The sequence below is a fragment of the Aaosphaeria arxii genome (assembly GCF_010015735.1).
Source record: "Aaosphaeria arxii CBS 175.79 unplaced genomic scaffold BU24scaffold_5, whole genome shotgun sequence".
Classification (NCBI taxonomy): domain Eukaryota; kingdom Fungi; phylum Ascomycota; class Dothideomycetes; order Pleosporales; genus Aaosphaeria; species Aaosphaeria arxii.
The window spans coordinates 530220-547696 of record NW_022983478.1 but is presented as its reverse complement, the minus strand read 5'-3'; the positions used below and the strand labels follow the sequence as shown (position 1 = coordinate 547696).

Genomic DNA, 17477 nt, shown 5'->3' with positions numbered 1-17477 from the left:
AAGGCAATGCAAGTTCGATGAATGTCAAGACGCCTCATCGCCCTAGATAATTGTGCCTTAGGTGGATGCCTGTTCATAAATAAAGATTGTATTCCGCGACTTCACTGACTTGTAAATTTAGCAATCTATCGCCAAATTGTAAAATGTTCAATCTGTCGTTTTCGTACTACGGCAGTCTCTTCCTTGGTGTGCAGCAATGGCGCTTTGCACAAGCTGTGAATACTCTGAATATCGACACTACATCAGGCTATGTCACGGGTACAGTGGATCGGACTGCCCCTAATGTTGCCCAGTTTCTCGGCATCCCATATGCAGAACAACCCGTAGGGTCACGACGATGGCTTCCATCAGTGGCGAAAGAAAGGGCACAATTCATTGATGCGACAAAATTTGGTCCAAGTTGCCCACAATTCGAAGGAAATGCATCGAATGTATGGCGAACCGACGCACCTGAGTTCTTACCAGAGCCTGAATTTGGCGAGGATTGCTTGTCTGTAAATATATGGGCACCATGGACGGGGAAGAGATGGAATGGGACATCAAATGACACACGTCCTGTCATCGTGTGGATTCATGGTGGTGCATTTCTGACAGGAGGTGTGAACACACCATACCATATTCCGACTCAATGGGTTCAGCGAAGGAAAGATCTGATCGTGGTGGCAATCAATTATCGATTGAACATCTTCGGATTCCCGAACGCGAGAGGAACAGTTCAAAATCTTGGCCTTCTCGATCAACGCCTCGCCTTAGAATGGATCCAAGAAAATATTGCCAACTTTGGTGGAGATCCGGAACGAATCACACTATGGGGTCAATCCGCGGGTGCCATTGCAGCAGATCTCTACAATTACGCCTATCCGGAGGACTCAATCGTGTCCAGCTATATCCTGTCGTCTGGGAACACATACACCCCACTGCAATCCCTTGATTTCGAGCAAAACAATTTCACCTTCGTCGCAAAGCACTTCGGTTGTGGCAACCTGACAGCTACCGCAGAGTTGGATTGTATGCGAAATGTCAGCTCCACCGACATCATAGGCTATCTTAAATCCCGTGTCGACTCCACCGCTACTCCTGCACTAAGCTTCAACATTATCGTAGACAACAGCACGAAATTCTCCAACAATACCGCCCGCGCCATCGCAGGAAATTACACCAAGAAGCCCGCCATCATCGGAACTACATCAAACGAAGGCATCGCATTCCTCCCATACAACCGAACGTACGGTCCAGACCAGGCAATTGGAGACTACTACACTCTCTGGCTGTTCATATGCACGGAGGTGAAAACCACCCAGGACCGTTTCATGACCGGCTCTACCACCTACCGCTACCTGTACGCCGGCAACTTTTCGAACATCAGTCCCTTGCCTTGGTTGGGTGCATATCATTCCGCAGACCTCCCTCTCGTCTTTGGCACGTATGATATTGCAAGGGGCGAAGGGACGTCCTTCCAAACTGAAGTGTCTGAACAGTTGCAGGACTACTGGACTGCTTTTGCGAAAGATCCAATTAACGGACTACCTGAATTGGGGTGGGATGCCTACGAGCCGGAGGGCGATGCTGTGCTTATCGGGTGGGAGGGTCAAGTTGTTCAGCCGTTCCCTGAAAGTGACATCGATATCCAATGTGATGGGTTGCTACCTAGAGAGGGTGCTGTATCGCCACCATAGTTTGCTAGAAGCATGCTTACAATTATACAAATACTTTTACTATCAACTAGACTAGTCCTCTGGTCTATTCCTCGACCGATAAGTAAACCACGCATGAAGAAGCAAATAAATAACATCCAGCCCAACAACAAGAAAAATCATATACCCGAAAAACATCAAACAATAACTCACCAACAGCCCGTTCCCTATCGTCGACGGATCGTTCCTCAGAATGTTGATATACTGCGCGAGGAAACTGATACAGCAGCCTATGAAAACCAGTGGTAACAATGTCCTGTAGAACCGTGTCCGAATGAAGCGGACCTGGAATACGTATCGCTTGATGTGAAGGAATAGGTCGAAGCCTTTGTAGAATATGAGCATAATGCATGCCAGTACGAACGCGAAGATGACCATGTCGCGGAGCTTGGGGAGAATATCGTGGAATTGATATTGCATGCTTAGTGTTGATGCTGCAAGGGAGAAGGGGAGGCAGATGGCGGTGATGAAGGTGAGGATGAAAAGACTGGATGATTGTTGCTTGGTGGAGATTGCTGTGTCGTAGGAGAGGAGATCCTGGATTGTCGCATCGACTCTTGAAAATTGTTTAAGGAAGCTGGAGCTTTGTAGGCGCATGATTTGAAGGGTGTAAGAAGGCGCTGGGGATAAAGATGCAACGGCACTGGATACTATTTCTTCTAGGAACTTGCGGTCGAGATTGTCCTTCATATCTTCGCATTTCTCTACGAGACGCTTAACTGGCCGCGAGGGATGAAGTCCAAGGAGCAAGAGTCTATCAGATTGGTTGTTGATGCTCCAAAGTCCAGATTTACTTGTATCTGGACGCGTGTAAAGATCCCGAAATTGGATTTCGAATTGCTCGAACTGATCTACGTCCATCTTCAAGATATCCAATAGAAGGAGTTTGACAAAGACCTGATCGTTCGTCGCATCATCCTGGCAAAGGGTGCTTCTTGTATTCAGGCGATTAACAAAGTCTATGCGAGTTTTCTCTACTTTTTGTGGACGATATTTGTAGGGGGATTCCTCGGTGGTCCACACAACTATTTACTTGTTAGCCTTATCCAAGTATTAGATGCTCTATTACGTACGAGTGTACTGCCCATTTTCACATCGCTTTAGCTGAATATGCTCAGTTGAAAAGAACACTACTGCCCTAGTGCGTTCTGGAGACATATGCGCGGTGGTAAACGAATATCGAAACCAACCATCACTCTCAGCCCCCTGCGAAGACAATGCCGCCCAGCGATATAGCTGGGAGACACTGTACGGCGGTGTATCGAATTGTAATTTATCATCAGACAGATATTCGAGAACGCTTTCTCCAGATTTTACATTCGGGCAAGAGAATATGCGAAGACTGTTGTGAGGCTGCTCTTTTAAAGGCTGTCGAGATTCGCCATCACGACCCAAGTCGTTGAAACTGTCTCCGTAGATTTTCGTCCCTTTCACAGAATTGTATTTCCGGTTCAGATCGATATCGATAACGGTGATTCTCTCGTCATGGCTTTGGGGGGCTTCAGGATCTTTTACTTTGGTTGCATTGTTGGGTTTAGATTGGGTGCTCGAAGTTGCACCTTGCGAGGCTGCCGAATTCTGGTTCCCAGCAGTAGCCATAGTATTAGAGTCTCAGAGATCAATAACGCAGGTTTGTAGGTTTTTAAACCTGGGAGCATGTACAAGGCAACAGCGAAGGTAACGTGCGGCCAAGACTAGGCCAATAAACTCTGTTATTTGATTCATCGGAGGCTGTAAGAGCAATCTCGTTTGCAGCGTTGCTGTTGGTTTCTGTTGGCAGGGCGATCTCAGCCTTGTCGCCATGTGTCGATCATTGCAACTTGGCCCCAAACACTGACATTCTACCCCGCCATCCTATGTGTAACTCCAGCGCATTTTCAGCTGACAGGATGTTATTATCAGGGAACCAACGAAAAGATGCACGATTTGAAATGTATTGGGAGCTTGAGGAGCTACTGCGCCAGAGTGCTCTTGTGGCAATGTGACACAAGGCTGAGAGCCTTGTCCTCAACACGACCTCCAACACAGTCTTGCTTCACATGTTTTGTTTTATGGCTATGCTCGTCAGTACCTAGAGTAGTAAGAAGGACCGCAGCCCAGTTCGATGAATGAGGTGTTCTAGGCAGGTGAATCGAGCAGAAAGTCATATTAAGTTATGCAACTCCTGCAGGTACGGCAGGGTCTTAAAGAACCAAGTTAAATTGTCGAACTGATCATTCAGAGATACATATATTGGCTGATTTATTCTCATGGAATTAGAGGTGCCAGACATGGATGCGAAACATATTTGGTGCGATTCCGCTGGACCTTATCTCCGGTGCTTTTAACAAAACCAATATCCGACAAGACTCATCTAGGTGAACTGTTACTTACCCATGGCGATGTTGAAATAAGCAAACGATTTTGTTGTGCTTGGTTTCGCCACCCCTAAGTTGACTTATAAATCAGAAGGGATGTTGCATTACAGGCCCGGGTTTTCGTACACTGAGCTTCGGAAAAGACTCGGACACAATGCAAAGGTCTGGATTCTCATCAATCGCCAGGTAGATGTTTCGCTGATGCTTACACATAATGGATGCAGTAGTGGAACATAGTCTCAAGCCATACAAGGCAGAAGCTACGAGGTGGTCGGTCGATGATGTAGGGTTCATTTGTACCTAGGCATCTCCTGTCATCTTACTGGCCCGAGGCTAAGACGCGGGGTTGTTATCTTACACTTAATTATTTCATAATCACCATTCGGGAATAATAATCTTTCCCTCGAGGATTAGAATTACCATCATTGCTGATATAGCAGAGCGTCGTGCTTTGTTCAAAAGTGTATAAAGGGACAAGAAGAACGACCGGTCTTTGATTGAATCAATCATTTACCAACATCTCTTCTAGATTTGTGTATCTGGAAACGATATCTCTTTTCCAGAGACGAATTTACTCTACTCCAAGAACATATCCGCATACGTGAGAGATTCAATGTCTGCGTCGGCTGATAAAACGAAACCGTATATCCCGGTATCTGGGACTGGTGGAGATGGCTGGTCAACCGACACTCATGCAACTGCTACCTGTTTCTGCGGCGCTGTTCAATTATCATTCGTAAGTTATCCCTCAACTCCATCCGAATCCACATTATTCATATCTGATTTCATTAAAGCCTACGGAAGGTCCTGGCCTTGTGAGCACTTTCGTCTGCAACTGCACCGACTGTCGTAAAATCACCGCCTCAATGTTCGCCTCCAACTTCACCGTCGACGACAACTACCTAACGCACGTGCGGGGCCGCGACAATCTTAGCACTTTCTCGCAGAATAAATCCATCGCCAGTGGAAAGCTGATGACCAATTATTTCTGCAAGACATGTGGGACGCTGATGTACCGCGTTGGTGAGCTATGGCCGGGGAAGAGCATCTTAAGGATCGGAACAGTAGACGATTTTACGTTACACGAGACGAAATTAAAGCCAAGGGTCGAGTTGTTTACCAAGGATCGGGTGCAGTGGTTCTCGGGAGTTGAAGGTGCGAAGAAATTTGATTCGATGTTGTAACAATCTGCTCTGTATAGCTGTAGTAAATTCTAAGTTCGTTGCATGTCTCTGCTTGCTCTCAATCTCTATCAATCTATATAAGCACTATTGGTTTGTTGCCAAAGTTTCAACTCCGTGGAGATTTCTTTGAGGTCCTCAAATGATAGTGGGGGCTCAACATAAAATGAAATTTCGAATCGGACAGTGAAAAGTTCGCCAGGATCAACTATCATTATTGAAGAATCGAAAAGCACACCCCCGAAATGCTAGAACCGGCCAACTGTTTGGGCAAATTGTTGTTGGGAGTGATTTCAGCTAAGCACCTTGAGAGACCAGCACTCGATTGGAGGACATGCCAGTCGCTTGTACAACCTCATGTGTGGCTATGCTTGCCATCATCTCACAATGTGATTGGTTTTGCGTAGGGCCCATGAAACCCCACATATAAAGCGAATGTTCTCAGTAGCACCTCATCAGGCTGAAATGTTTTCGAACATTGCATCTTGCTTTCAAGACTCGAACCCTTCTATCGCATACCGTGAGAATGGAACTTGCAGCTGTTGGTCTGGCTGGGAACATCGTCCAATTTGTTCAGTTCGGCTGCGAGCTTCTTTCGACTACTGTCGTCGTACTAAGAAGTGTCGACGGTATTTCCACACAACATGGGGATTTGCATTTGATTGCTGAGCATCTCAAGCGACATTGTGTCAACTTGAAGGTAGAGACTTATTCGGACCCGAATCTGGTAGAACTCGCAAAGCGCAGTCAAGCAGCTGCAGAAGAGCTGCTCACCGCTGTCAATGCTGTGCGATTAGACAAGAAACCAGGAGATAGCCGAATATTTGCTGGATTTCGCAAAGCTTTGAAGGGTATTTGGAGTAAAGAGAAGATCGAGTCTCTTTCGACAAGATTAGACAGACTTCGAGATGCTATAATTCTTCATTTGACAGTGCAAACGAGGTATACGCTTCTCGCTTACATATATTGTATACATTGACTAAATGCAAGACTAGAGACCTGCAGACGAAGATCCAGAGAGCCATGTCGAACAATCACGATGAAACGATACTAGAAATTCATCGTCTGTCCCAGAAATTTGCAGCCTTCATACAGGAAGTTAATGGTACAAGCCAAAACGTCCAGGCGAACGAAACCAGTTCATATGATCTCCAGAAAGCATTCTCGGAATTCGTCATCAGATTTGAAGATACGGCACAAACTAGTTCAATCTTAATCAGTCTACAATTCCAATTCATGGGCACAAGACACGAACAGATCCATGAAGCGTACAAGGAAACATTTGAATGGGTATTTAATGCAAGTGGTTTACCCGAATCTGATCCGCGATCGAGAATCACCTACTCTTCGTGGCTTGCTGGTGGAGAAGGGATTTATTGGATTACTGGAAAACCCGGCTCAGGCAAATCGACCTTGATGAAGTTCCTTCAGAGTCACGCGGAAACTACACGACTGCTGGAGATTTGGGCTGGGCCCTCACGCTTGGTGCGCGCGAACTTTTATTTTTGGAACGCGGGTACATCGATGCAAAAGTCCTTGCAAGGGCTATTGCAGTCATTGCTTTCAGCGATATTGAAGGACTCGCCCGATTTGATCAAAGTCCTATGCAAAGACCAATGGGGAGATGGCCATATTTCCACCGAAAAGTCACGGTCATGGTCACTTCGAAAGCTGAAAGCATGTTTTGAGCGTATCATGGCTCTTGAAACGCTTCCCGCGAAATTCTACTTCCATATTGATGGTCTTGATGAGTATGACGGAGATCACTTTGAGGTAATTGATATTGTCCGTCAACTATCTCAATGTCCGATGATCAAAATTTGCGTCTCCAGCCGACCCTGGAATTGTTTTCATCAAACCATAGGCAAAGGCAATGCTGGCGTCATTTATCTTCACGAACTTACGCAGAAGGATATTCAGAAGTTTGCAGCGGAAAGCATCATTGCTTATACCGGTGACAGGTACACCACAGATCACGAACATTTAATAAGAGATATCACTAAACGAGCCCAAGGAGTTTTCCTTTGGGTGAGAGTTGTTGTTAAATCTTTACGGGACGGGATTACCAACGACGATCCAGTTTCCCTTCTTCGAGAGCGGTTGAACCAGCTCCCTGCTGACTTGGAGGAGCTGTATGAGGTTATCATCAAATCGGTCGACCCGGTATATCGGAAAAGCATGGCCTACACGCTCTTATTTTCACTTGAATGCACGAGCTCACCATTTGGAATTGGCATTATTTTACATTACTCATTCATAGATGAGTACGCGGATAATCCAATATTTGCTAAGGAACTCGGCTTCAAGTCAATGTCCGCTCAGGAGATTTCTAGACTGGTCATACAGACAGGACACAGGTTAAATGGTCGCTTCAAAGGCCTCCTCGAGCCGTGTAGTGTCCGTACCCGTATTCCCGAAGATGCTAGTATTTCTGTTCAATTTCTGCATCGAACGCTTAAGGATTTTCTCCAGACCGTTAAGATGCAAAATTATCTAAAGGCAGGACTATCAGCAGACGAGAACATATCATCAGTAATCTTGGACGTGCTTCTCGCAAACTGGAAAGTACGACCAAGCTTTGAGAGGGCTATATCAGCTATAAGATGGGCTTACAAACTTGCCCGGGAAAGGAAGGATCCCACCATTGAGTTTGCCTTCTTTGATCACATTGAGGAAATGTTTGAGTTGTATGATACAACATACTCCCTCGGTGGAAAACAAGCTGTGCTTGACGTCTCAGTTCGATTTGGTGAACGTAACTATATCTTGTATCGGCTCCAGTGTGGCAAAGTAAATTCATTAGACAATCTTCTTTTTCACGCATTCATATGTTCCGATACAGCGAAGCCGGACCGGAGATTGATGGGTTTTCCTGATGCTTTTCAAAAGGGTGTACTTGATGATAATTCATTGGAGTATTGTGAGGGTGGAGTGCCGTTCCTCATGGGATGGGAAGAGTGGGATATGATGAAAGAGATACTCGACTATGGCGCAAATCCAAATGCAATAGTCCGCGGTATCCGAATCTGGGAAACATTTCTCACCGAGGGTCTTCTGACGTTAATGGAGTCCATTCAGGGACCCTGGTGGGACATGTTCCATCAGATGGTTATACACGGCGCGAACGTCAAAGAAAATACTCGAATATGGATAGACATATTACGTTACGGGCAGATTGCCGCTGGAGAAGAGGTTCTCTCCATCATCAAGGCATTTTCCCTCCTTCTGCAGTATGGCCTGGAGCCAAATGCACGATCAGAAGAACATACGATATGGCAGGAAGCCCTCAAAATGCTGTTCTGGACGAAGGATGTTTCTGATATCGAGTTGGTAAAAGATTTGCTCCGTGCATTCTTACGACAGGGTGCAGACGTAACCGCAATCTTTCATGCAAGCGTTACTTCGCATTGTAACAGGTCGTTTCTAGAAGAAATCTCGCACGCAATGCAAGAGCAAGAAATCATGTTGGGAGGTCTATGGCCCGTGGATGTCTTTGAAATCTGCTTTGGTCATGGACTAGATCCTAACTTTATCTTCAATGGGACGTCGCTGTGGGAAACCATTCTCAGCGCCGTAAAGAATAAACTTGAAGACCCAGCCAGCCGGACGCCTGAGAGACTCCACCGAATTAAAAACTGCTTGATTACGTTTTTACAATATGGGGCAGATCCCAGCGTCGACATCCTTCAAAATCTCGTGAGCGGACATTCTCAGCCACAGTGTGCATTCTCTCGTGCCGATGCTCGTGAGCTGAGAGGAGTAATGGTGAAGGAGATTGAACACCGAGAGTCACAGTATACGCCTACTATACAAAATAGGCGTTCAGCGCCTGGATACAAGAGGAGTAGATCACCAGCAGATCTGAGCTCTCAAGATGGAGATGATGACGATGGGCATAGTTGGATCATTGTTCCTAGAAAGAAGACACGTATGAGGTAGTATAGTTCATGAGGAGTATCTCCAGCACAAATATGTACGCCGTTGTCAACTTTCCTGTGCGTGATAGAAGGCAACGCATATAGTGCGGTTCTACTATCATCTACCGCAGGGAAGATTTGTCCATGTCTCATTCCTTCTCCGTGCTTACGCATGAGCAACATAGCATCCATTGCATAGATAGCTGCACTATACTATATATATTTGTGTAACACTTGTGGGTCCTGTCAAATATTAATAAGTTGCAGGCTATACATTTCATAACATCTGCCTCACTAGATCAATTGGATTTGTACTACTGTGAGAGCTTTTTCAAGCCACCACTGTACCTTATCCCCAGTTTTGTAACTCGTGGTTGACATACACATCTTGGCAGTGTCACGGACCAGCTCCGGCCCCGCCTTGAGCTTCACCTTGACCTTTACGTCAACCTCACAACATCTAACTCCCCTCTCGCTATATATGAACCGCGCATTCTGCCAACCAAGCAGTATTCGACGTACCATCGCATCTATAAACCATATCCGCACCCTTTCAAATCGAACTCGAAGGATGGCCGACCCGATTCCACTCTCCGAGATCCCCACCCTCAGTCTCCTCTACAAGCTCAACCGAATCACATCCTCGACCACCAGTGCACCCGAATCCGTCCCAGCCCCAAATAGCTCGTACAACGACAAAATATCAGTGATCCGACAAGACATAACCACTTTAGTCGTCGACGCGATCGTCAACGCTGCAAACAACTCCCTCCTCGGCGGCGGAGGCGTCGACGGTGCAATCCACCGAGCCGCAGGCCCCTCCCTCGTCGAAGAATGCGAAACGCTGGATGGTTGCGCTACTGGTGACGCAAAGATTACACAGGGTTACGAGCTCCCCGCACAACACGTCATCCACGCCGTAGGACCAATATATTGGCAGACGAAGCGCGAGGGGAAGCATACGCAGTTGTTGAGTGGGTGTTACCGTAGGAGCCTGGAACTTGCGGTCGAGAATGGGCTGAAGAGCATTGCTTTCGCCGCGCTGAGTACGGGCGTGTATGGGTATCCGAGTGGGGAGGCTAGTAAGACTGCGCTGGCGACTGTGAGGGAGTTCTTGGATTCTGGGAAGGGCGAGCAGCTTGATCGTATCATCTTCTGCAATTTCATGCAAAAGGATGAGGATGCTTACTTCGAAAACATACCGTAGGCAGCACTGAGAGCTTTCTTTTCACATTCCCATTTCTCACCAATAACAGGAACTTCTTCCCACCCGTTTCCGAACCAAGCACAGCAGCGACAGAAGAAGCACAATCGAAATCAACACAAGAAGCCGAACAGCTCGCCGCCAAGCTCCCCGATCCCCCCACAAACGAACCCGTAAACCCAGACGAGCCGTCGCAGAAGAAGCAGAAAACAGACGGTATCGAGGACGACTTCGTAGTCGTTGAGAAAGAAGATGCGAGGGGCTCAACACCACCACCATCGAAATCAGATCTATGATTCGTGACCTAATGACCTACACTATGACTGATGACATCACAATGATAAGAGTCGAAAATTATCGATGGCGTTACGGGGTTGGGTTCCACATATTCAAGTTATTTAACATCCTCGCTATGGAAGGGTCTGTTCGAGGTTGTTCGCACTGGGGCTTATGAAGCATTGGAATGCCGCCCCTAATAACTATCTACCTAGGTAGCTTGGAGTAACCAATGAATTGGAATAATATCTGCTCTCTCTCTCTCCGAATCACATGAAAAGTTTGTCCACATCCATGTCTTCAAATACTCTAAGGGAATCATTTCCTTGGTCTAAACTTACTGACTTGGAACTTGCCTTGCATGGCCGTTCTAAAGCACTGTTCCTACGCAAGGCAACCGTCGAGCTATGCGACACACTCTCTGCGTAGTTGCCATTAATCTCATCGGGAAAGATGATGATTTAATATTCCTTATGTTCACGTTCACGTTTACACTCTTCACCATACAATCCCGATATTCACACATATGTGACGTTCAAAAAAGATGAGATTCCAAAATGCTACCGACAGGCGTCTCACGTCGTCTGCCGAAAAAAAAGTCTAGTACTATATATGTGACTATGCTATCTGACAAGTCCGTCCGCCCGTCCCTCACATCAGGGGGCGTCATATGCCAGACCATGCCATGCCATGCCACGCCATGCATGCATTTCTAAGTGTCGCGTTCGCATCCCAGCACCGAGGTGTTGAGATAGCCGCCAACCGAGCAAACAAAAAGGGGAAGAAAAAAGAACGCCGATGAATGCATCTATATTCGTCAAAAGCCCGGGTGAGGTGTACCCAGGGTTGGAAGGTTGGTGATTGGGGTTTTTTTATACAAGAGTGTTTATACAAGAGGGTCTTCGACCTTGACGAGAGGGTGGTCTTCGAACCAGCGGAGGAGCGTCTGGTAGAGCACGAGCATGGTGCCGGACTGCACGGACGTCCAGACGAAGCGCGGCCCGACGCCTCGGAACCAGCCTGCGAGGCCTTCGGTGCGGTAGATGATTTTCAGGCCGGTTGCGACGGAGGAGGTGTCGAGGGTGGCAGCGGAGTGGTTTCGCAGCGCGGTCGAGGGCGAGGAAGTGGAGATGGGTCGGTTATGAGAGGGGTGGGTGCCGGTTTTGGAGGGGGGATGCTTTGTTGAGGAGTGTGGGGATAGAGTTGCGATTGGGGGTCGAGTGGATGCTGATGGGGATGGAGCGGGTGCTTCGGTGATCTGGGTTTGGATGCGCGTCTTAACGACGTCGAGGGGGGTCGTGAGGACGCCTGCGGCACCTCCAGCGCTCGCTGCCGTTAGGATCTCCAGGGGCAATCCGATGTTGTTCGATCCCACATACGACTTCGCCAGGCCGCGGGCCTCCTCGTAGAATGCGAATTGCAGGGCGGAGAACGGGAGATCCCGCCAGAGCGTGGCCTTGTAACCGTAAAACAGCGCACTGAAGCCCTCCGTCTTGACAATCGTCCGAGCGGCATGCATCGCGCCGCGGTAGTTGTAGCCGGAATTGAAGTAAGGATTGTTGTGCCGTCCTTGCAATTGAAGTCGTGTTTTCAACACCTCCGAGGGAACGTATGCGGGCGCAGCAGCAAGATCTGCGACTAGACCAGCCGTGAAGTAGGATACCGAGGGCGCAATTCCGTTATCTATCATCAATCGTTTGCTCCACTCGTACGTGCCGAAGAATGCGACAGTTCCTGCGAACGATCCGAGGAAAGCGGGCTGGACACCTCCATATAATCCCCTTCTTATTCCTTCGTATCTCCATATTGTGTAGTAGGTGTTTCCCATGGATGTGTACTTCGGGGGAATGTGGGGGTCGCCCTGCTGACGGGTTTTAACGGTGTCCAGCGAGTGCATCAACATGTCTCCGGTGGTCCCTCCGATGCCTCCTGCTAACATGGCCTGCGATATTCAGTCAGCTGTTATCCCTCAAAGTGACCAGATCAATGCGCCTACGTGAATATAGGGTGGCCGGGCAGATTCCGAGTCTATCTCCTCTTCGACTCTGACGGCAGATCCGCCGGCCTGAGGCAGCTCTTCCGCATGCGGCATTGCAAACGAGCTGCCTCCCCTTCCATCATCCACAATATTCGAGCCCGTGTCTGCAGTGGTGAGGAGGTTAGCCAGGCGGCCAAAAACCATGAGCGTCTGATGGATACAGCGAAGGCTGCTATGTGAGGTCTAAAAGGTGGGGATGTCGATGGAGAAAAGAAATGCCGAAAGCAATTGAACAGACGGATGAAAGAGAACTTCGACAAGGAGCGACAGTGGAGGAGATTGGGGGGGGAAGACGCAAAGGAGAGATATGATGAGGGAGAATCAATCAATTCACTCAATCATGACGAACGACGACGAATGTTTTTTCGGAAACTGAGATTTTGCCAAGCCCGTCGTCCCTTGTGGCGGTGCGGCTGTACCCTTCTGTGGCGCAGGGATTACCGCTTCCAGCCGCCAATCACGTGAGATACATCAGTCACCCGTCCGAAAGCGGTTAGATCCCGAAAGCTCCAATGTTTTGGTTTTTGGGTTGTTTGGGACCAACCCGCGCACTTTCCATCATTCACTTCACCCACATTCACCATTCACCCACCACTCACCTCTCTCTCTTCATCCCATCCCCATCTCAAACATCAATCAACATCGCGCGTCTTTTCTTCTTCCCCGCCAAACATCATACTTCCACACGTCACTCTACCTACCAGTGACCCCTCCAATTCTATCATATCTATCCCATTCCATCATGTCTGCATCCTGGCTTCAGAGAAAGCGCAAGGGCGAGCTGTTGGACCTTGCGCGCGAAGCTAACGTGCCCGAGTCAGTATATTTATATACTTATGTACACTCATAAAAGGTGTAACAATGTCATTGCATTCATACAGAATGGCTAACATCATTGCGCAATCAGTGCCGAGGGATTGCTGAAGGATGATCTCGTCGAGGCTCTCCAGAACCACCTTGGGGCCAACGAGTCAACATATGGCAAGCAACCCAGCTTCAGCGAGTTCTACAGGCGCGGGTCGCCTGTCAAGCGCGAGCGCTCTTCTCCCACTGATGCGCTCGTCGCCACCAAGCCAGCGCGCAGGCGCACTATCGTGAAGGCCGCGGATTCGTAAGTCCTGATGCTGATGCGACGCGTTACGCGCCGGCGCCAACTGACAGTGATATTCAGTGAGGAACCCACCCCCGAGAAGGCTCTGGTTACGCGCACGCCTCGAACTGTTTCGCGCGTACCTTCGCGCATCTCTCAGGTCGACATCCCCGCATCGCCAGCGCAACTTGCTGAGGTCGCCGACCAGTCCTTCCAGGCCGCAAAGACCAAGGCTAGCGAATTGTGGGATAAGACGCGTATCGAAGAGTTTGTCGAGCTTGCGCGCGAGAATGCAAGCTCGGTCGTCTTCATCCAACTCGCCATCCTCACGATTGAGGGCATTGGCCTCGAATGGAACACGCTGAAGAGCATCTGGGCGTTCGACATCCCTGCTGTACCCGCGTTATCCCTCAACACTCACAATGTTTACCTCCCAGATCTGCAACTCCTTCTTACCAGCGATTTCTGGGCTCCGGCCACCCTCTGGTCGCTCACAAGCTGGGTGCTTCCTCTGTTGGTTTCGTACTTTTTCAACCTGACTCTGCGTTCCAACACGCGTCATAAGTCCTCCACTCGTCAGTACACTATCGACCCATTGACTTTCAACATTGTCAGAGCTGTCCTGGCATACTCAGCGTACCACATTCCTACGACCAACCCAGGAGTTGTCGGCAACCCTGGGCCCGTTGCGGGCTCTACCCCCGGTTGGGGACCTTTCGCAGAGGGCACGGTCCGAACTGTTCGTGAGAACGTCCCGGGCGAGTATGCCGGGCTACAGATTGCTTCGTTCATCGGCGTTCTTCTCAGCATCTACGACGCTGCGCTCAAGAAATAGGATTGCGATTGATGGTATTGTTGGGACGATTGAAGGCGGCCTTGCGGTTCAGGATCGATATGAAATCATGTATGGCTGTCTATGGTATATGACTTGCTTCACGGGCGTTTTTGGAAGTTCTCGTTCGTATCCTGGAATTGGATTCTGGGCCTATTGAATGTTGTAAAGAGGACGGCGTTGGAGGCGCACTGCCAGATACCTGTTCTGGTATTCTTGTCCTGAGGGTTTGGAGAGGGTACCGATTTATTTTTCCTCGCAAATTTCATTTCAAACTTTCTGTGTCAATCGCCACGTTATATTGCCTTGATCCCCTTTGTCTTGCCGGAGCTCCTCCACATATTGCAGGGGTGAGCTTTTTGCCGTTTATGGTAGCCGGTTTATAGTACGAACAGCCGGCCCCCGCAACCCCAATGAATTGTTCGGTGCATTGGTTCCCCGCACACCCGACGTCGTGTCCTTTCAACTGCATCGGAATCATAGGGAGGCGTTGTCCCCAAGCCTATCGTCTAGGGTGTGGGGTAGTACAGAGCTGCAAGGAATAGGAACACCCGTCTCGCTGGTGTCTGGTTCCCCGGGTTCAGATCTAAGGTCCGACGTTTAAGATCGCGTCTCAGCTGCTTTCCTCAATACCCCTCACACATATCAATTATTGCGTGCAGATCTTCACTCTAGCGTTGGAAAGTCAAGCATGTTTGAGAAATTCGATATCATAGTCGTAGGAGCAGGGTTGTCGGGTCTAGCTGCTGCCATTCAGTGTGCACTGTCTGGCCACAACATCACGATCCTAGAAAGTGCCAAAGAACTTGCCGAAGTACGTCATTAACATCCCCATTTGATTTCATTCTCGTTCAATGCACCTCTTCTACTATCGTCTTCTTCATCTTCTATTCATTCTAACCAATCCAAGATCGGTGCCGGCCTCCAATTAACTCCCAACTCCACCCGCATCCTCCAAAAATGGAACGTGTATCCCAAGATTCGCGGACCCTGTGAACCCACAACTTGCACGGTATATTCCTACAAAGGCGAGACCCTCGCTCACGAAGACTCTTTCAACACAAACACCCGTCAGAAGTACGGTGCCCCATTTGCCGACGTGCACCGCGTGGACCTCCAACAGGCGCTTGTAGCTCGAGCCCGCGAACTAGGCGTCACCGTAGTCCTCGACGCACGCGTGACTTCAATCGACTTCGGCACCAAAGAAGGCGACAAAGCAAAAGTCGTCACGGAATCCAAGACCTTCGAGGGTGATCTCGTCGTCGGCGCAGACGGCCTGTGGTCAACATGTCGTTCAGCACTCCTGGGCACCGAGGACAAGCCCCTTCCGACGGGCGACCTGGCCTTCCGCATTGTTCTTCGAATCCATCAGCTCTGGGATGAAGATCTGCGTAAGATGGTCCAAAATCCCGGTGTTAGGTTCTGGATCGGACCGGACGCGCACGTCGTTGCGTACAGCGTCCGCGGCGGCTCGATGTACAACGTCGTGCTGCTCGTCCCCGACGACCTCCCCGAAAGCGTAGCACGCACCGAAGGCAGCCTCGAAGAAATGAAGAAGCTATTCGAAGGCTGGGACCCAGTGTACGTATCCCCCAACCACATACCCCAAGCACCCACTGACAACCCCCCTTAGCCTAACCCGCCTCCTCTCGCACGTCAAACACGTCGACAAATGGAAACTCATGCACCGCTCCGCGCTCCCCACTTGGCTTCACCCGCACTCCAACCTCGTCCTCATCGGCGACTCCTGCCACCCCATGCTACCCTACCTCGCCCAAGGCGCCAACTCCTCCATCGAAGACGGCGCCGCGCTAGGCCTCCTCCTCGCCCCCTCCATCTGCCCCACGAAGCCCCAGCTCCCGTCCACGCTCGCGCTCTTCCAGCGCTTGCGGAAAGCGCGTGGCGAGGCCATCGCGAACGAGACGTTTAAGCAGCGTAGGGACTTCCATCTGCCGGATGGAGAGGAGCAGAGGAGGAGGGACGAGGTGTTTAAGAGGTGGATGGGGGAGGGCGAGGTAAAGGGCGAGTTTCCGAGTAGATGGACTTGTCCGGTTGTGCAGCCTTGGCTTTGGGGGTATGATGTTGAGGCTGAAGTGGAGGGGGCGGTCGCGGAGATGGCGGTTATGTGAGAGGGGGGTTTGAAGGGGAGAGGGGGGTGGAGAGTAGAATTGAGGTATAGAGAAGATGTTATCATTTATCTGCGTATCTCTATCATGCACTCATGGACACGTCACACAATCGATGAACAAGTCGTACAATCATCCAAGTGACTGGACATTTATCCTCGTGAATTATATCCCAGCACCCCACAACCTTTCCCACCTAATCTGCCATATACCTCCAATTCTGCCAGACATCTTAAATATCTCAAACCTCACTGTTTCCCACCCAAATCTGCCAGCCTGGACGGTTCAAACCATCATCCAGTCAACCACGCAAAAGCACCGATGATCATGTTGATAACGACGCCCACGACGATGAAGGCGGTTAGGAATTTGGATGCCATTGTTCCTGTCTTTCTTTCTTTGCCTCTCTCTTCTGTCGTGCGTCGGGTTGGAGAAGGTTGGAGAGAGTGTTTGTGTTTGTGTGTAGAGCCGGTTTGAATTGCTGCCTGCCGCGGGAGGTAGATTCCGGGCTGTGAGATGTGATTTGTAAATTGCTTTCGTGCGTTTAGTATGAATTTTCGTTTGGTGTGGGGAGAGTGAGGGTACGTACGGTGTGAGGCTAGGTTCTTGTTTGAATTGTAGAATACTGATCCCGTGGCGATTTTCTGGTTTGATAACTGGGTTGTCTGTCTTTTCTTCTGGGGGCAGATGGGTGGGCTGGCTGGTGGAAAGATTTGGATTTTTGTGGCGGGAGAGAGGAAGAAGGGATTTTTATATTCAAGT

At 49.2% G+C, this 17477-nt stretch overlaps 8 protein-coding genes across 8 annotated transcripts; 6 read left to right on the top strand and 2 right to left on the bottom strand.

Annotated features, from left to right (window-relative positions):
- Positions 1–130: 130 nt before the first annotated feature.
- Positions 131–1676, top strand: BU24DRAFT_441843 (para-nitrobenzyl esterase; the record flags this gene model as incomplete). The annotated part of the gene is made up of 1 exon (XM_033530478.1): positions 131–1676. Exon 1 carries the CDS (start codon positions 144–146, stop codon positions 1674–1676), a length of 1533 nt encoding a protein of 510 aa, XP_033382638.1. The 5' UTR covers positions 131–143.
- Positions 1500–3314, bottom strand: BU24DRAFT_423290 (uncharacterized protein). Its single transcript, XM_033528211.1, has 2 exons — positions 2768–3314; positions 1500–2719 (listed from the first exon to the last, which is right to left on the bottom strand). The coding sequence occupies exons 1-2, from the start codon at positions 3291–3293 to the stop codon at positions 1728–1730; spliced, it is 1518 nt and encodes a 505-aa protein (XP_033382637.1). The 5' UTR covers positions 3294–3314; the 3' UTR covers positions 1500–1727.
- Positions 3315–4194: 880 nt separating this feature from the next.
- BU24DRAFT_423289 (uncharacterized protein) lies at positions 4195–5293 on the top strand. Its single transcript, XM_033528210.1, has 2 exons — positions 4195–4787; positions 4846–5293. Exons 1-2 carry the CDS (start codon positions 4665–4667, stop codon positions 5233–5235), a joined length of 513 nt encoding a protein of 170 aa, XP_033382636.1. The 5' UTR covers positions 4195–4664; the 3' UTR covers positions 5236–5293.
- Positions 5294–5711: 418 nt separating this feature from the next.
- BU24DRAFT_451385 (uncharacterized protein) lies at positions 5712–9326 on the top strand. The gene is made up of 2 exons (XM_033531098.1): positions 5712–6174; positions 6228–9326. Exons 1-2 carry the CDS (start codon positions 5759–5761, stop codon positions 9169–9171), a joined length of 3360 nt encoding a protein of 1119 aa, XP_033382635.1. The 5' UTR covers positions 5712–5758; the 3' UTR covers positions 9172–9326.
- Positions 9327–9602: 276 nt separating this feature from the next.
- BU24DRAFT_423287 (A1pp-domain-containing protein) lies at positions 9603–10883 on the top strand. Its single transcript, XM_033528209.1, has 2 exons — positions 9603–10352; positions 10406–10883. The coding sequence occupies exons 1-2, from the start codon at positions 9721–9723 to the stop codon at positions 10647–10649; spliced, it is 876 nt and encodes a 291-aa protein (XP_033382634.1). The 5' UTR covers positions 9603–9720; the 3' UTR covers positions 10650–10883.
- A 282-nt stretch (positions 10884–11165) lies between these two features.
- BU24DRAFT_371022 (mitochondrial carrier protein) lies at positions 11166–13011 on the bottom strand. Its single transcript, XM_033524452.1, has 2 exons — positions 12626–13011; positions 11166–12571 (listed from the first exon to the last, which is right to left on the bottom strand). Exons 1-2 carry the CDS (start codon positions 12809–12811, stop codon positions 11516–11518), a joined length of 1242 nt encoding a protein of 413 aa, XP_033382633.1. The 5' UTR covers positions 12812–13011; the 3' UTR covers positions 11166–11515.
- Positions 13012–13227: 216 nt separating this feature from the next.
- Positions 13228–14723, top strand: BU24DRAFT_212707 (uncharacterized protein). The gene is made up of 3 exons (XM_033521957.1): positions 13228–13483; positions 13575–13778; positions 13839–14723. The coding sequence occupies exons 1-3, from the start codon at positions 13410–13412 to the stop codon at positions 14590–14592; spliced, it is 1032 nt and encodes a 343-aa protein (XP_033382632.1). The 5' UTR covers positions 13228–13409; the 3' UTR covers positions 14593–14723.
- Positions 14724–15280: 557 nt separating this feature from the next.
- BU24DRAFT_349389 (FAD binding domain-containing protein) lies at positions 15281–16718 on the top strand (the record flags this gene model as incomplete). The annotated part of the gene is made up of 3 exons (XM_033523601.1): positions 15281–15403; positions 15500–16170; positions 16223–16718. 3 exons carry the CDS (start codon positions 15281–15283, stop codon positions 16716–16718), a joined length of 1290 nt encoding a protein of 429 aa, XP_033382631.1.
- Between the last annotated feature and the right edge of the window lie 759 nt (positions 16719–17477).

Bases quoted from the DNA above. Each gene is read 5' to 3' on its own strand.
- BU24DRAFT_423290 (XM_033528211.1), bottom strand. From the start codon at position 3,293: ATGGCTACTGCTGGGAACCAGAATTCGGCAGCCTCGCAAGGTGCAACT. The intron at 2,720-2,767 runs GTACGTAATAGA...ACAAGTAAATAG, and splicing joins TGAAAATGGGCAGTACACTC to TTGTGTGGACCACCGAGGAA.
- BU24DRAFT_423289 (XM_033528210.1), top strand. From the start codon at position 4,665: ATGTCTGCGTCGGCTGATAAAACGAAACCGTATATCCCGGTATCTGGG. The intron at 4,788-4,845 runs GTAAGTTATCCC...ATTTCATTAAAG, and splicing joins GCGCTGTTCAATTATCATTC to CCTACGGAAGGTCCTGGCCT.
- BU24DRAFT_451385 (XM_033531098.1), top strand. From the start codon at position 5,759: ATGGAACTTGCAGCTGTTGGTCTGGCTGGGAACATCGTCCAATTTGTT. The intron at 6,175-6,227 runs GTATACGCTTCT...ATGCAAGACTAG, and splicing joins CATTTGACAGTGCAAACGAG to AGACCTGCAGACGAAGATCC.
- BU24DRAFT_423287 (XM_033528209.1), top strand. From the start codon at position 9,721: ATGGCCGACCCGATTCCACTCTCCGAGATCCCCACCCTCAGTCTCCTC. The intron at 10,353-10,405 runs GTAGGCAGCACT...CACCAATAACAG, and splicing joins GCTTACTTCGAAAACATACC to GAACTTCTTCCCACCCGTTT.
- BU24DRAFT_371022 (XM_033524452.1), bottom strand. From the start codon at position 12,811: ATGGTTTTTGGCCGCCTGGCTAACCTCCTCACCACTGCAGACACGGGC. The intron at 12,572-12,625 runs GTAGGCGCATTG...TGAATATCGCAG, and splicing joins CCCGGCCACCCTATATTCAC to GCCATGTTAGCAGGAGGCAT.
- BU24DRAFT_212707 (XM_033521957.1), top strand. From the start codon at position 13,410: ATGTCTGCATCCTGGCTTCAGAGAAAGCGCAAGGGCGAGCTGTTGGAC. The intron at 13,484-13,574 runs GTCAGTATATTT...TTGCGCAATCAG, and splicing joins CGCGAAGCTAACGTGCCCGA to TGCCGAGGGATTGCTGAAGG. The intron at 13,779-13,838 runs GTAAGTCCTGAT...AGTGATATTCAG, and splicing joins ATCGTGAAGGCCGCGGATTC to TGAGGAACCCACCCCCGAGA.